At 42.2% G+C, this 18,548-nt stretch overlaps 1 protein-coding gene across 5 annotated transcripts in view; it reads right to left on the bottom strand.

Moving 5' to 3' along the window:
- DGKZ (diacylglycerol kinase zeta) overlaps window positions 1-18,548 on the bottom strand; it is a 382,126-nt gene that overhangs the window by 77,898 nt on the left and 285,680 nt on the right. For all 5 annotated transcript variants that reach the window (XM_082269996.1, XM_082269998.1, XM_082269997.1 and 2 more), the window contains 5 exons: window positions 13,235-13,306; window positions 9,101-9,217; window positions 8,952-9,023; window positions 6,239-6,334; window positions 1,379-1,461 (listed from right to left, as the gene is read on the bottom strand). In XM_082269996.1, the coding sequence (XP_082126122.1) occupies window positions 1,379-1,461; window positions 6,239-6,334; window positions 8,952-9,023; window positions 9,101-9,217; window positions 13,235-13,306 (440 nt within the window). The remainder of the gene's footprint in view (window positions 1-1,378; window positions 1,462-6,238; window positions 6,335-8,951; window positions 9,024-9,100; window positions 9,218-13,234; window positions 13,307-18,548) is intronic.

Here is an 18,548-nt window from a genome sequence, read left to right as displayed (position 1 = left end):
CAGGGCTTCCATCTTCACCTGGTCTTCCTTGCGGGTTCGTGGGCTCCGGCCATTTGAATGGCCGAGCCTCAATGACGTCAATCCCGTGGGTTTGCCGTCCATTGAGAGTGCAATGCACATGCGCTGGTGACAACACCAGCTGTTACTAAAGTAAATATCTCCAGAACGGTGCATGTTTACGAGCTATTTAATATACCTACTGGTAAGCCTTATTAAAGCAGACTTTACTACCACTTTAAAGGATCAGGAGGGATTTTTTCCCCTGCTGGAGAAAACTTGACAATGCTTTATAAGTTGTGCCCTTCTCTGGTTCAACTATGGGCATTTGGTCCTTTATATTGAGGTGTTCAATGTACTTGTTTTTTTTCTATTGGTTTAACTCAGTGGTCTCCACACTGAAACCCTTTGCTTGTTTATATCCGGCCCTTGAGGATCTTTTCCTGCCACTGATGCAAGCCACTATTCATCCCATTGTCACCAACAAAGAGGCATAATTCATGTTAATGACCTCAACAACAGGGGGGGAATATTCCTCCCACTGACACCAACAAAGGGGCACTATTCCTCCCACTGACCTCAACAAGGGGGCATCATTTCTGTTACTGACATTAACAATGGGGCACTATTCCTCCCACTGACATCAACAAGGGGGCATCATTTCTGTTACTGACATTAACACAGGGGCACTATTCCTCCCACTGACACCAACAAAGTGGCACTATTCCTCCCACTGACACCAACAACGGGGTGCTATTCCTCCCACTGACACCAACAAAGTGGCACTATTCCTCCCACTGACACCAACAACGGGGCGCTATTCCTCCCACTGACACCAACAACGGGGCGCTATTCCTCCCACTGACACCAACAAAGGGGCACTATTCCTGCCACTGACATCAAAAAAAAAGGGGCATAATTTCTGTTACTGACATTAACAATGGGGCACTATTCCTCCCACTGACATCAAAAAGGTGGCGCTATTCCTCCCTGAAACCAATGATAGGGCACTATTCCTCCCCCTAATGCCAAAGATGCACTGGTACTCACAGTAAACAATGTCAGCACAATTTCTACTCCCAATGGCCACAGTCTGGCCCCCCTAAAGTCTGAAGGACAGTAAAGTGGCCCTTAGTTTGGAAACCCCGGTTTTAACGCAATAGATTAGTGTCTGTTTTCACCCTATGTAATTTTAAGATGAATCTTCTTACTGGGGTTCGCTGGGAACTGTAGACAAAGGTCCACACACTGTCATACTATGTGCTAGAGTAATACTTCCTCCAATGTTTTATTTGTTCTACACACACAATCTGATATTTCAAGTTTTTATATAATCGATCGAAATGTTTCACATAATAAAATAGCTGATCTCAACACTTACGCTTCTCTTGGGCCACCTTGGTTAAGATCAAACACTTGCCGTGGATTTAGATACCACATAAAGGACTGAAGGATCTTTACGCCCTGTGTGAGCAAAAGTAACGTCACATAACTTATAACCTGCGTTTTCCATCAAGAATTAATGCAAATAAATTACATGAACTTGTATAGGCTTCTATGTGTAGGTGACAGAAAAAATAATATTGTGTTGGCCTACAATTTTCCATCAAATCTTTACTCAAAGGGTGTAACCAAACATGGATTTAGCCATTTTTTTTGTATTCTGTTTTACCAATAGTCATCCAAACTTGTCAGCTATTAGGTAATGGCTTTAAAAGAGATGTATGGGTTTTTTTTTTCTTTTAAGGATTATACTTACCTAGGTGGATGCAGCATTGGTCCGATGCTACATCTGTCCCCCGGCGCCTCTAACACTGACTATGATTGGTGGTGTGCAGTGTCGGCTTCCTGGTGGGATTGCTCAGTTCGGTTGGGACTACGATCCTGAACATGCCTGAGCCCATTACTACCAGTGAGTGAGGGGGCAGAGTAGAGAGCTGTGAGAACCGACCGATCTGCAGTGTTAACAAATAACAAATATGGATGTCTTTGATAACGCCCTAGTGGGCGGGTGAAACGCGTAGACGCACTTCCGGTCACGGCAAACCAACGACGTCACTTCCTGGAGTCCGGGGAACGCACGTCGGCGACTTTCCTGGAGGCATTGCGATACTGTGATTTGTTACCTATATGCGTGCCACTACTTCTGTTTTTGTAAGTATTTAACTAGTTTTTGCAGATGACACAAAATTGGGCATGGCAATAACTGCACAGCATGAAGCAGATATCCTACAGGATGACCTGGACAAAATAACGGAGTGGGCAATGACTTGGCAAATTAGGTTTAACGTGGAGAAGTGTAAGGTTTTGCACTTGGGGATTAGAAACATAAAAGCACAATACACTTTAGGAGGGGAACCCTTGGGGGAATCAAAAATGGAGAAGGATCTGGGAGTCTTGGTTGATGATAGACTAGGCAACAGCATGCAATGTCAAGCGCAGCTGCCAAGGCCAGCAGAATATTAGCATGCATAAAGAAAGGGATGTATTCCAGAGATAAGTCTATAATCCTTCCACTTTATAAAACTCTGGTCCGACCGCATCTGGAGTATTCTGTCCAGTTCTGGTCGCCAGTCCTCAGGAGGGATGTGTTGGAGCTGGAGAGAGTCCAGAAAAGGGCAACTAAACTGATTAGGGGATTGGAGGACCTTAATTATGAAGAGCGTCTGCAATCGCTTGATTTATTCTCCCTGGAGAAGAGACGCCTGAGGGGGGACATGATAGCAATTTTTAAATATCTCAATGGGGATCTCAGCTTAGAAAAAAAGCTGTTCAGTCGAAGGGATTGCATGAGGACTCGGGGACATACAATGCGATTAGAGGAGAAGCGTTTTAACCTCAGGCAACGTGGGGGGTTCTTTACGGGCTACAAGATTGCGGAATTCTCTACCACAAGAGGTGGTTTCTGCGGGAAGTATGGTGGCTTTCAAAAGACTCTTAGACGTACATCTCAAGGATCAGAACATACAGGGGTATGTGAGATGATTGCAGCCACACACACCTACACAGGTTGAACTGGATGGACTGTTGTCTTTATTCAACCTCACCTACTATGTAACTATGTATGTAAATAAGTGGATAATAAACTTTTACATGCGGACTTCACTATGTTGGTCATTCCTTTCCTTTGAGCTGTCCAGGGGGAAGACATAAGGAAGGATCTTATGGGGGTTAATTTGGAGGAGTCCTATTCTGTGGATTTATTATGAGGCTCATTTGACCTTCTAGGAAGGTCCATCGGTTCTGGTGAGTGGGTTATCAAAGGGATTCGGGACACTCTTGCACCGTTTGGAGCACTAAAGCATTTTATGATAGCAGCACTCAAGCACTTTTGCACATTATATTGGATCACATTTTATATATTCTGCATATTTCTATTGGACTTTTTTTCTTCAGCATTTGCACATAATACTGAATTTTTGCACCTTTGTATTTTCTCAAAATTTCCAGCACTTTTGTATTTGCTCAAAATTTGCACGGATCATTGTTGCATTTAGCACGATTGCACTTCATCTCCCTATGTTTATAGGATCATTGCTATAACACTGGTTATATGTATATTTTCTGAGAGTTACACCATTGATTATTTTTGCAAGCGCTGTTTTTTGCGTATGATCTGCAGTGTTAGATTGCCTTGGTTCTCAGTGTTAAGAGGCGCTGAGGGACGGATCCTGAACACGCCTGAATCCATCACTACTCACTGGATTGCTGGGCTGTGGAGGGGGCAGCAGCGGCCGGCTCAGGCTCCCAGCGTCTCACTGGGAGGCTGAATCAGGTACTGGTCCAGGCATATGGGTGGATCCCGACTCCATTGTCGTGATCCTGCTCGAGCCTGGACCGGCACTGTAACGTCACCAGACAGCAGACGTTGGTCCACTGTCTGCTGAAAATGGGTCACAGAAGTGCAGAACAAACTGCACTCCTGTAACAACTACAGCCAAACTTTGGCTTTGTTCAGCTTTGGCCGTACTTCTCTTTTAAAACAGAAAAGTCAAATGCCACACAAAACGAATATCTTGGTTTTCGGTAGTTGCTGCCAAACAGATTTACATCCTGGCTTCTTCTACCTTTTAGGGACTCCATTGGTGACCTGAATGGGAGGATACACCCTACTGCTGAAACCTATACTTTTTTTTTTTTAGAGTGGGAAGGCTTACAATATAAATACCTGTAGGGAGGCAACAATTTTGCTGCTCTAAAATATCAAACATTGTTGTCAGCCCTGCCCAGTTCACTCCTACTTGACTACAGAACTACAAGCTTCTTCTCATCTATAATAAATGTGTGTGTGACCACACTGAATATTAAGTGATATGATATCAATGTACAAATACTGTACTGGCAACCCTAGCATAAGGAAAAACCTATTCAGAGAAAGGGAATACAATAAGACACGTGGCCACTCACTAAAACTAGAGGAAAGGTGGTTTAACCTTAAAATATGCAGGGGGTTCTTCACTGTAAGAGCAGTAAAGATGTGGAATTCTCTTCCACAAACAGTCGTATCAGCAGAGAGCATTGATAGTTCCAAAAAACTATTAGATGCGCAGCTTAAAGACCACAACATACAGGGGTATACAATGTACAACATGCAGGGGTATACAATGTACAACATGCAGGGGTATACAATGTACGGTTAACAGCAAACACACACACACATCATAGGTTGAACTGGATGGACTGATGTCTTTTTTCAAGCTCACTAACTATGTAACTATGTAAGTGTTAAATACCTAAAACAAAAAGGTTATAGAAATAACACAGTGGGGTTTATTTACTAAAGCTGGAGAATGCAAAATCAGACTCACTTCTGCAAGATGAAGTTAGAAGCTGATTGGCTACCATGCACAGCTGCACCAGATTTTGCACTCTCCAGTTTTAGTAAATCTACCCCTATGTAAGAAAGTATCTAAAAATATTCACCTTCAAAAATATTGTGCTCAGAAAATTATACTGCTCAGTTCACAAACAACGTGTCCACAATAATTATTCTTAAGTGCCGGTTCACACTATTGCGATGCGGGAACGCTGCAAATCTACTGCGTGTTCCCGCAATCGCATTCGCAGCACAGGCAGTTCACACTACCATATGCGAATCGCTGGGGGGTGTCAATGCAAAGTTAACGACACCCCCAGATCAGCTAGCATATCGCAGTGCGATCTGACAGTTCGCACATGAATCGGATCACACTGCTGTGAACCACCATGCGATCCGATTCTGCTGCGGAATAAAAAAAGGGTCCTGTGCGAGTTCACTGCGATTCAGATGCGAATTCAGCCATACAATCTGCATGGCTGAATTCGCATCGCACAGACATCGCATGTGATTTTAGGAGCAGTGCGCTCCAAATCATATGCAATGTCTGTCATCGCAATAGTGTGAGCCGGCACTAAACCCCCAAAAAAAGTTTTTAAAAACATTTTAAATAGTGTTATTTATATAACCTTCTTGTTTTAGGTATTGAACACTTATATTTATAGCGCGGCCACAAACATAATTATTTTGCACACCCCACAGAGAACATAGCTGGATAATTATTTTATTATACCTTTGGTGCAGAGTTATTATATTTATATTCTTCTCATCTATGCAACCCCACCTTGTTTGTATTCTCTACACTCCAACCCCTCCCATACAAGCTGCCAGCTGTTTGTTTACTGCTATCACATGCTTGTGCTTGATAGGACAGAGTGCAGAGAATACAAAAAAAGAGGGGTTATATAAAGAGGGGTGTGATCTGTAGTTCGGCAGGCAAGAACTGGGCAGGTGTGGGCCATGGTGCTTGGGGTTACAGCGTAGCAGAGGCAGAATGCAAAGGATTCTGGGAGCTCACAGAATTAAAGGCATGTCTACAGGTATTTGTCTGCACCTGCAGTGCATACAAGACATAAAACATAAGTAAAGGTGCATACACAACTCTTGCAAGCTCTTCCCTCTTCACCCGGATCACAGGTTAACTTTTGGTTCATAAAGTACATTAAAATATGTAAATCAAAACTTTTTCTAAAAAAACAGATGATTATCTGTTTACATCCTGTTATTTCATTCACTTCCATTTTTTTTTAAACAGACCAAAATGCAGACTTGTTCCATTTAAAAAAAAATGGACTTGAACGGAAATGGACGAAAAACAAACGTAAACGGGCGATGTCCATTTACATCCGTTTGTCCATAGGAATGCACTGCTGTCCATTTTTTTATTCCTCAATAAATGGTATAGTATAATGAAGGAGTCTGTACCTGATTTCCTCCACTCTTAGGGTTCACAAAAACGAGTACGGGCTTCATAAGCGGGCACGGAGCAGGTCTGATAATGAACGGTCGTATCCTCAGCTCCTAAAACCAACATATTTTTTAAGATGAAGTTCTCCAAATGCAACACAGACCTACAATCATACTACCACTCTCATTAACCACTTGCCGACTGCTGCACGACTATATACTGCGGCAGTCAGCCCCTCCTGGGCAAAGTGACGTACCGGTACGTCACTCGCCCACGAGCCTGTAGGGGGCGGGGGCGCGCTCCCGCACCCGTTCGTTCAATAACATCCCCGAGCATGTGACCGATGGCTCCGATGTCCGCCGGCCACTCGCGATCTCGCTCAGGAGAGGGAGAAAGGCAGACGGCTGATGTAAACACAGCCATCTGTCATTCTCCCTTAGATCATGACAGAGGCTATGCGATCCTGCTATGTAGGATCGTATGTCTCTGTTATGATCTAACAAGCCACGCCCCTTGACAGTTAGAATCACGCCCCTAGGGACACATTTAACCCCTTGATCACCAATAAAGTTAACCCCCTTCCCTGCCAGTGTCATTTTTACAGTAACAGTGCCTATTTTTAGCACTGATTACTGTAGTAATGTCACTGGTACCCCAAAAGTGTCAAAAATGTCAGTCAGGGGTCCGATCTGTCCGCCGCAATGTCGCAGTCCCGCAAAAAAAAAAAAAAAACGCAGATCGCCGCCATTACTAGTAAAAAAAAAAAAACAATAAAAATGACATAAATCTTTCCTGTAGTTAGTAAAAGCAATAACTTTTGCGCAAACCAATCAAAATACGCTTATTGCGATTTTTTTTACCAAAAATATGTAGCAAAAAACAAATTGGCCTAAAATGTTAAAAATTTTGATTTTTACATTTTTTTTGAGAATTTCATATAAAAAAATGTGAAAAATATTGTTATTTTTTCAAAATTGTCGCTATTTTTTTGTTTATAGCGCAAAAAGTAAAAATTGCACAGGTGATCAAATAGCACCAAAAGAAAGCTCTGTTTGTGGGAAAAAAAGAACGTCAATTTAATTTGGGTACAGCGTCGCAGGACCGCGCAATTGTCCGTTAAAGTCACGCAGTGCCGTATCGCAAAATAGGGCCTGATCTTTGAGCAGCCAAATCCTCCAGGGCTTAAGTGGTTAAGGTACGCCTTATTCCTTTATCCTGTTATTATTGCTTATTTATCCTGTTATTATTGCTGAACAAACAGCTTAATACACAGATGAAATAGTACAGTGCCTTGAAAAATTATTCATATATTCAAATGTATATTCATGTATTCAAAATGATAAATGGTTTTCAAATAAACATTTTAAAGTGTGGCGTGCATTTTGTATTCAGCCCCCCAATACTTTGTGGAACCACCTTTCGCTACAATTACAGCTGCAAGTCTTTTTGGGGATGTCTCTACCAGCTTTGCACATCTAGAGAGGGACATTTTTGCACATTCTTCTTTGCAAAATAGCTCAAACTCTGTCAGATTGGATTTTTTTCAACAATGGCTTTCTTCTTGCCACTCTTCCATAAAGGCCAGATTTGTGGGATGCACAACTAATCGTTGTCCTGTGGACAGATTCTCCCACCTGAGCTGTGGATCTCTGCAGCTCCTCCAGAGTTACCATCGGCCTCTTGGCTGCTTCTCTAATTAATGCTCTCCTTGCCCGGCCTGTCAGTTTAGGTGGACGGCCATGTCTTGGTAGGTTTGCAGTTGTGCCATACTCTTTCCATTTTTGAATAATGGCTTGAACCGTGCTCCGTGAGATGTTCAAAGCTTGGGATATTTTTGTAAAAACCTAACTCTGCTTTAAAACTTCTCCACAACTTTATCCCTGACCTGTCTGGTGTGTTCCTTTGCCTTCATGAAGTTTTTGTTTCTTTATTCAGCCTGCAACTAGATCCTGATAGTGTAGCAGCACCTGAACAGCCCAACCTCTCCATCACTCTGTCCTCTCCTCCTGTCAACATGTTTGTTGTTAGCGCATGACTGCAGAACAACTGACTGGCTCCTTGTGCTGCTTCACGCTTGTCTCCCAGTCTGATCTCTGTTGTGCAGGAGTTGCGAGAAGCTGAGTGCAGGTCAAATTCAGGTATTTACATTGCTTGCATTGAAAAAAATAAATTTAATGGTGTGTTATTGATTACAGAGCTGCATTCATTTTTTTTTATATGTGCCTGGAGTTCATCTTTAAAGAATATGCACACCCTACATTTTATATTCCTAATATGTGCCTGTTGTATCATGTGTCCTGTTCTCTTTGTATTGCTTCCTTTATGTAAAATCCCTGGTGTTCCTGCTGGTCCCTCTGCTTTCCTATTAAAAACTGATCATACTAAGCAGCAGAACATACCATAGTAAGTTCTCCAGCTATGCTGGGAACTCAGCCTGCTATGCTCCAATGATGAGACTTGTCCTGACCCCCCCACCCCGCCTCACCCTCTGCCCAGCAATTCACTGGCAAGATCAGTGTTCTGCGGTTTCCCCTACCCCAGCTCTTATGCAGCTGAACACAGACGGAATATGATCTCTTATAAAAGGTATTTATACATTTTTTCTATATCTATACACAAATGTTTTGCCTTTCATTTCAATTTTAAACTGAATGGGTTGTTTTACAAGGTGATTGCTTACAATCCCTTTATATCACTGTGTGCAGCACACACAGATCCTTTTACGCTTACCTCTGTGCCTTTCTTGCTAGGTTTTCTCTTGAATGAGGGTCTCTTTTTCTTCTTGCTGGACTTGATTGAACTCTAAAGGAAACAGGTAAAGAATTTTAGAACAGGGGAAGAGGAGCAGAAAGAAGTGGAAAAAGCAAGGCATCACTGACCTGCGGCCGGCGCACTCTGACAATCCAGGTGGGTGGGACTATGACAGCAGCATGAGCGCCTAAGGAACACGGTTCTTCTATGTGATGCAGCATGAAGCACGAGACCTTGTTGTGGTACTGGAGAGAGGGATAATACATTAGGGTGTATAATTTCATCTACCCTTTCACCCAAATCAACTATGTCAAATCCCCAAGACAGGCATTGCTGAGTTGCAAGGTGGAGACAGCCTCGAGACCCCAGAGACGTCTCATAGCCTTTGTATTCATAGCAGCAAAAATTATTAACGCAAAATCTTAAAAATCATCTGACTTGAGAAACGAACAGCTCAAGAAATATTGTTCCTGGATTATGATTAATGAGCGCGTGTCAGAGATCTTGAATGATAAAATGAGGAGGTCTGAAAAGGCTTGGGACCCATGGGCCAAGTACCTGACTGGAGATCCTCGATCCATACCTGATTAAAGCAGCTTCAGGATGGTGGGATTCGGTGTGCAAGGTCCTGCTCTACTTTCCCCCTCAACCTTTCCCCTGTTCTCTTTCTCTCTTCTCAGTCTTTGCTATTATATCTCTTGGGTTATCTTGTTTATTCCCTATAAACCTAGATAAGGGACTACTTCCTCAGAGTGAAGACTGGTTACTGGGTGACGAGGGATGCGGCTTCCTTTACCTGGAGGTATAGGCCCCCTCCCATGAATGTATACAGTTATAGCCAGGTGCATCTCCAGCCCATTGGGGTTTGCGTGCCGACCCTAGGGTTGCCTAAGGAAGAAGCACGCATGCTTGGAACGCGCGCACCTCCCACTCCACCTTCTACCCGGAAGTGAAGTTAGTGGCTCTTCTCTGAGGGACACCGTGTACCCGGAAGTGAAGTTAGTGGCTCTTCTCTGAGGGACACCGCGTACCCGGAAGTGAAGTTAGTGGCTCTTCTCTGAGGGACACCGCGTACCTGGAAGTGCGGGCAGCCCCCAGCACAACTGTAACCAGCGAAGATTCCCCGGATCCCCGCTGCTCATCCTCCCACTGGAGTGGATGAACCCTTTACATGCCGGTTTATCATGCCCATCCTGTGAGTTTGCTTTTGTCTGTTGTTATTAAATGCATCTTTTATACTGTGCTTAGATGGAGCTGCTCTGCTTTCTCTTTTGTTGGAAATGCAATCCTTTACTGTATAACGAGCCTGAGATGTGCCTTGTTTATTTAAAATTCATAGTTTGAATTAATTTTGGGGTTAGCCCACACTGATAGTTCAATCTATATCAAAGAACGCCCCTTTTTCATATGTTCTTTTGTGTTTAAAAATGTTGGGTCTTTAGCCCATTCTATATGTATTTTACATTTGTTGGAGATACATTCTTTTGTATTCTTTCTTGTAAAATACTTTAATAAAAACAATGAAATAGAAAAATTTGTTAAGGAGAGCAGGAATGCAAGTGCTGAGCTCATCACTGTAGTCTTTAATGAGATCAAGGACTCCTGTGAAGAGATGAGTCCTGGAGTCTTTGGAGACTGGAAGGTAGTTTAACCCTCCTTCAGCTACCAAAAATTAAAATCTCTATTTAAGAAAGACTGAGTGAAGTACAAGATGCACAAATCCATCACAACCAATCATGTTTTACATTCCATCAATTTAAAACATCCTTGAAAAAGACTGCAAACTGGTTGCTATATATTGCTATCTGACATCATAAATGACATTGAAAGCTGTACTCTGGCTGAATAAAAAAAAAAAATTCTACCCTTTTGCTCTCCACTCGCTCTCAGCCAGAGAGCCAATCTATCATTTTGAAAGTGAAGTTTTATGACCCAGATATACTTACCTCCATCCACAGTCCAGCATCCCAGTTCTTCACTCTTTAGTGCTGATGAGTAAAGGATACCTATGGGAGTGTCCATGTCACATCCGGATGACATGAATACTGTCCATATGCTTTAAAAAGTTTCACTGTCATGATCCCGCACTAGCTACAGTGCAGTCGTGATGACATCACCGCAAGCAGGCAGAACCAGGAGAGGTTGGCTGCATACATAGCTGCTGTGGTTGAATAGTCCCCTTCACCAGAATCAGCATAGAGGAGAAGGGACCTGTATTAAGTTAGTATAACTGGGTCATAGAAACTTTATAAAAAAAAAAAGGCAGCACATCATTGTGAAGGACCAATAGAAGTGGTTAAAAGGCAGGTCTGGCACTACCTGTAAGGGTCACAGCTTTGCCTGCCGAAGTCATTGTTTTTTATCACACTTGAAGAGACCCTGTCAGGTCTCTAAGGCTCCATTCCCACCTGGGCGTTTTCGAGTGTTTTTCAGCTCCAAAAACGCTAAAAAAAAAACGTTCTAAAAACGCCCAACAAATAAAACCCCATTCATTTAAATGGCCCCTGTTCACATCTGAGCATTTTGCAAAATGCCTGTAGCTGAAAAAAGTACATGAGCTTCTTTTTGGGCTGATTACCAGCGTTAGATGTCAACGCCTGCCTCCAAAAACGCCTGAAAATCGCGGTAAAAAACCATGCGAAAACCCTACGCTCAAGTGTGAATGCAGCCTAAGCCTCTCAAAACAATGCTGCCCTGCAATAGAAGAGGTGGTATACTAAAGGCCCATTTCTCCCTCTCTTTCATCACTGCAGCTTCTGTCAGTCTCATCGGGATTCAACACTTTCAGGAGTGTCAGATAGTGTTCCCCGCCATGCACTGTTGTTCCATCCTCTGCCACCTGCGATGTTCTGAACAGACATAGGAAACCATGGCTCTGAGGAAGAGGGTCCTCCCTCGAAACGCCGTAGCCCTATCTATATGGACACCTTCAAGTTCTCTTGTCATTATTAAGGAATATGGTCCTGAGGTCTCTGGATAGCCGAAGGAATCCTTTGGTTTTCATGCTTATACACAGCAAACTCTTGTGAGTATAATGTATGTTGTGGTTTTAACCATTTACAATAAACATTTTATGGTATTGCATTAGGTTGGTGCGCCCTTCTCTGGTTTTTTATGCTATGAGAGGAAGTAACTGCAGTGCATGGCAGAAGACAGACGCCTGACACTGCTCGAAGTGTTGAATCCCAAAGAGACTAAAAGTGGCATCTGCATTAGAGTTGAGGTAGAAGATACAGACTACTAGAGAGGCAAGTACACGCCTACCTCTATTCTATTGCAGACGTGTGCTGTTTTGATATGTTTAGAGACCCAGCAGGGTCTGTTTAAAGGAGATCTGTGAGGAGAAAAATACATAGGTCACAACTACAGGCCTCTGTGTGCAGATTATAGTTGCTTAGCTTTCATTCACTTCAACATCATTGCCCTGGAACAAGAAGGCAACCAGTGAATTCACAACTCAATGACTTTTGAAGATAGCCCAGATGTCATGCTGATCCTCTAAGTGCAGCACATATGTGCAATTTTATTATGAAAGATGAATGGCAAATCACTTGATTAAAAACAAGTACAAGCATATCTTCCTTCACAATCCTGTACCGGCAAGCCTCGTGGTGGACTGTCGACGATGTAGATGTAGGTACGAACGCTAGCTGGAAGGATGGGCATTGAAAGCTGAACCCAGAAATGCCAGAACCATGGTGGAAGGCACAGAACCAGAAGTGACATCACACCTGGGAGGATCGCAATAGGAGGTGTGGCTACCCATTTCGGAGCTTTGCTGCTCCTTTCTCAAGGCTTGAGACTAAAGAGTTCCCTTAAAGCTGTCCATACACTATGCAAATTTCAGCTGTTTTCTTATGAACCAACCAAAATTTGCTAAGTGGGTGACCCTGTTTGCCCCATCCTGCTCGACAGAGGATCTGGATGGAAAACATTTGGCTGAATAGCAGCTGCATGTAAACAGATGCATATGCTGTTCACGAATTTCGACTGAATTGAATACAATAGGCACAGTTGAAGATCTGTCCATTCACAATACAGGAATTGGTGAGTTTTGTTTTCGTTTGGCCTGCAGGCTGAATGAAAAAAAAAATCTAATGGTGTATGGCCAACTTAACACTGGTTTCTTTTCAATGGGTTTCAGGAACATGTCCCTGCCATAGAAGAGACTCTTCAGATCCATGCTGTATTTCTTTCCACTCTAAGGCCAGATCACAGAGGAGGTGACAGCACAGTCAGACAGCAGTGACAGTGAGACTTACCGCCAATTTGCACCATGAGCAGCTGATTGCAACAATCTCTTTGCTGTGAAAGGCAAACTTCTGTTGAAACCCCTGCAAAGAATAACAACATTTCATGAACTATGATCACATATTATTTAGACTATATATGAAAAAAAAAAAAAAAAATCAACCACTTCCTACAGTTTCTTCAAGTGTATGCATGAGTATCTAGCCAACTCTTCAGAGCAATCAAAGGCGTCTTGGTTGTCAGCTCAGGATTCGCTAACGAAATGACTCAATTCAAAGGCAGAGAAGAAACATTTCTATTCTAAGGTCACTTTCTATGAGGAGGGGGAGTAGACCAGCCGCCTTCTCGCCAAAATTGTAAATGTTAGACCCTCAGCTCCTGCTATTGTGGCTTTGAAATTACCTACCGGTCGACTGGTCAACACGCCTGAAGCTGTTAGGACTGAGTTTGTTCGATTTTATATGGATATTTATGCCTCCAAGGCATTCTAAACGCAGTAGGAACTTACCAGTTACTTTTACACTACAGGAGCTACCTACAGGAGGCGGTTGAAATGTTCCTAAACTTCAAAGCCCCAGGGGATGATGGGGTACCTATGGAAGTCTACCAAATGTATTCTAAACTACTACTGCAGCGGTTGCTCAAGATATACAATGAGGTTTGGTCTAAACAAAAATTACCTTTATCAATGTCAAGGGCCAGCATTATCCTATTATTGAAACCAGATAAGATTGCCACAGAACCCACCTCCTATAGGCCTCCATCTCTCCTTCAATCAGACATTAAAATATTGGTTAAGGTTCTGGCCAGGAGGCTAAACACTGTCGTTGCTGACATAATTCATGCTGACCAGGCGGGCTTCGTGCCCAACAAATCTCTGGCTATTAATCTTAGAGGGTTGTTTGTCAACATGCAAACTCCAGCAGATAATGTGAACGGAAGGGCTTTGTGGTCGTTAAATGCCAACAAAGCGTTTGACAGTGTTGAAGTGGGCTACTTGTGGGCCGTGTTAGAAAGGTTTGGTGCTCTTTTTAAATCCTGGGTTGGGCTTTTGTACTATTGCCCACAGGGCAGTATAATGGAAGGGGCAAACTATCCACCCCATTTGAGTTAGGGAGGATTAATAAGACAGGGCTGTCCCCTCTCATAGCTATTGTTAGCCTTGGCAATAAAGTTGCTAGCGGCACGAATTAGGACCAATAAACATATAAAGAGGTTCCAGTATGGTATATTACATGAGAAAGTCCTACTTTATGCAGATTTGCTTTTGTTATTGAGGGACACAGAGAATTCGCTGAGGCATGTCATGTCCACTATTTTAGACTTTGGAAAGTTTTCAGGGGTAACAATCAACTGGCCTAAGTCCACTTTATTACCACTGGAATAGGGGGTCATCCCTGTAACGGCGTCCCTTTGTCAAGTACCAGTGGAGACCTCATTTAAATACTTGGGGATAGTAATCTCTGCACAGCTCATAGGCTGTTGCTGCTTAAATATTTTCCCCTTGCTAATGAAATTTAGGGGCAAGGGTAAACTCTGGACCAAGTTATGGCTCTCTGTGGCAGGAAGGGCCAATCTGGTCAAAATGATTTTGATGCTCCGACTTCTCTACCATCTGCATAACTCCCCGGTGGTTATCCCGCTAAAAAATTTCAGTGTGGTCAACACTATTTTCTGGTCCCTGTTGTGGAAAGGAGGTAATGCTAAAATTAAACTAGAACAACTGCAGAAGCCAAAGGATAGGGGAGGGCTGGCTCTCCCAAATCCCTGGCTCTTTTACATTGCGCCTTAACTTCACTACTTGGTGGGAGGCCTAGCGAGGATGACAGCCTTTAAGGATGGAACTCATGACTCCACACGGTCTGTAATGTGTCATTTTAGTAAGGCCAAACCTTGGCTGAGGGACTAGAGGCTAGGCTTTTTTCCAAACTAATTAAATATTATCTGATTTACAGACTTATACACAAAAAATGGGAGAAAGCTAAAACAACTACAAAAGGTTACAGGTTACACAGGGTACAGGCCTATTTGGGATAACCAAACCTACCTAGAATCGGCCAAGGTACAGCATGCGGCTAGGTGGCGGGGGTATGGGGTGCCACATATTAAACATATCATGACTAATGTTCATTTAATCTCCTTTGCACAATTGCAGTCTAGATATGGCATTCCCTCAAATATGTTCTTTTAATATTTACAATTGAAACATGTGTTGAATGCTCAAAGGTCTCTGGGGACTTCTGAGATGTCACCGACCCCGCTCTTTGGAATTATGCAGCAGTCCCGTTCTTACCAAGGGCTTTATCTCCAACTGCCATGCTCTTAGGGGTATATCTGGAGAAATTCCCTAGCTCTGCATGTGAAAGGTGGGAGAGGGACATAAGCGATACCCTGGGAGACCAATAGGAGGAGGCTCTGGAGGCAGTGCGGGGGTGCTCTCTTAAAGCGGAGTCCCGGCCACAAAATCGACATAGTCAATTTTGGGCCATCCGCTTGCTTATGGTCACCTGAAAAATAAATGGATAGTTACGATTTTTTTTTTTTGTTTACTTACCTTGTTATTGAAGAAAAATATACTTACCTTTCTTCCACTTCCTCCCTCTGCGGCCGCGGCCCGCACCGACACTTCCTCTCTGCATTGATTCCTGGGAGCTGAACGTCATCGCTCCTAGGAACTCATCAGTTCCGGTGCGGGCGCGTCATTCCCTGCTAAACAGCTTCTGGGCATGCCCAGAAGCTGTGGAGGGATGACGCGCCCGCATCGTAAGTGACGAGCGGGGCCGGTGCAGGCGCATTCTGGGAGAAGAGGACACAGAAGAGGATGCACTGGCTTCAGCTGCCCACACCTGAGATGGCAGTGCTGGAGAAGAAATTTTCAAGGTAAGTATTTCTTCTAAAAGGTAAGTGCGACCCGGGACAGTACAGAGGCTATCCATTGTGGAATGTACTAGCCCTGACTGTCCCGGGGGTATTTTTATTGAAAAAATATTTTCGTGGCCGGAACTCCGCTTTAACGTCTCACAGAGACTGTCACAATTATACATTCTATTGAGAGTCCACTGTACCCTACTCAGGCTACATTCCATGGGCGCACACCACGACCATATATGCACTAGATGTAACAGGGATGTAGGGGACCTAATACACTTACTATGGAGGTGCCCGAAGCTTCATCGCTACTTGAAATCCTGTGGTTACTACCGTGAACTCCAGATTTCAGATCTCCATAGACATGGGTCCTTAACACTGTAAACCGCATCCAGAGCATTGTTTTAGGCTCGCAGGCTCATTTTACTAATTTAATTTTCAGTACTCCCTTTTTGCCTCTAATGTGGCTTGCACAGATGGGCACAACATTGAGGTTAGAAAAGCTGAAATATCAGCATAGGGGCAGATTTTTTCAAATTTGAGAAGGTATGGGGTAGTTGGTTGGCTTCTCCTGGTTTGGCCCCAGCTGATTTGGTAATGGACAGGTTATTGTTGTGAAATATATCAGAAAAATGTTTAATTTACAATGAGGGACAAAAGTATATGATCCCCTACTGATTTTGTATGTTTGCCCAATGACAAAGAAATGATCAGTCTATAATTTTATTGGTAGGTGTATTTTAACAGTGAGAGATAGAAAAACAAAAAAAAAAAACCCCAGAAAAACGCATTTCAAAAAAGATTTAAATTGATTTGGATTTTAATGAGTGAAATAATTATTTTACCCCTTTGCAAAACATGACTTAGTACTTGGTGGCAAAACCCTTGTTGGCAATCACAGAGGTCAGAAGTTTCTTGTAGTTGGCCACCAGGTTTGAATACATCTCAAGAGGGATTTTGTCCCAGATCCTATCAAAGTCATTAACCACTTAAGAACCGGGCCTATTTCTGACACTTGTTGTTTACAAGTTAAAATCAGTTTTTTTGCTATACAATTACTTAGAACTCCCAAACATTATATTTTTTTTAATATCAGAAACCCTAGAGAATAAAATGGAGATTGTTGCAATATTTTTTTAATCACACTGTATTTGCGCAGCGGTCTTACAAACGCAATCTTTTTGGAATCTAATTAATGAATGAATTAAAAAATAAGAAAACAGTAGAGTTAGCCCAATTTTTTTCTATAATGTGAAAGATATTGTTACGCCGAGTAAATAGATACCCAACATGTCATGCTTCAAAATTGCGCACGCTCGTGGAATGGCGACAAACATTGGTACTTAAAAATCCCCATAGGCAACATTTAAAAATGTCTACAGGTTACCAGTTTAGAGATACAGAGGAGTTCTAGGGCTCAAATTATTGCTCTTACTCTAACAATCGCAGTGATACCTCACATGTGTGGTTTAAATACCGTTTACATATGTGGGCGCGACTTGTGTATGCGCTCGCTTCTGCGCGCGAGCTGACAGGGACAGGGCGCTTTCATTTTTTTTCAATCTATTTTATCTTTTATTTTTACACTGTCCTTTGTAAACATCCCTTTTAATAGAAATAAGCAGGACAGGTCCTCTTTAACCTCCCTGGCGGTATGATTATGTCAGGAATTACATAAAAAAAGCGGTACAATTGTTTTCATGGAAATTTGGCATTATGTATTATAGGCCTGCAATTCTTAGTAATTACTGACTTAAACCTGACCAAAACAAGACTCTAGTAGACATCCCAGATGTGATAAATTTAAAACACAAACGCATGAATTATAATCGAATCAATAATATTATTTTATTATTTAATATATAATATATATAATAAAATTATATTATTGATTAGATTATAATTCATGCATTTTATATTATATATAGATATATGTGTGTGTGTATATATATATATATATATATATATATATATAACGCATTAATTATAATTGAATCAATAATATAATTTTATATATATATATATATATATATATATATATATATATATATGTGTGTGTGTGTACATATATATATATATATATATATATGCATATATATATACACCGGTATATATATATGCATATATATATGCATATATATATATATATATATATATATATATATATATATATATATATATATATATATATATATATATATAAAATGTGTTTTGTGCAACGTTTTTTTTTTTTTTTTTCTTGAATTTCCCTCCCTAGTTCCGCTCCCATGCAGCATTGCTGTTGCAGGGAACGGAACTAGGAAGTGATCACACCGACTGAGGGACGGAGGAGCGGCGGGACTCTCGGCTGGCAATCTCAGCAATGAGAGATCATCGCTGGATCGCCAGGATAAGGTAAGAGAACACCGCTGCGCTCTCTGCAATCCACCCCGAGCGTGACTCGGGGTTACCGATCCT

The sequence above is a fragment of the Pelophylax lessonae genome (assembly GCF_965119305.1).
Source record: "Pelophylax lessonae genome assembly, chromosome: 10".
Taxonomy (NCBI): Eukaryota; Metazoa; Chordata; class Amphibia; order Anura; family Ranidae; genus Pelophylax; species Pelophylax lessonae.
This window is presented reverse-complemented; position numbering and strand designations above follow the sequence as displayed.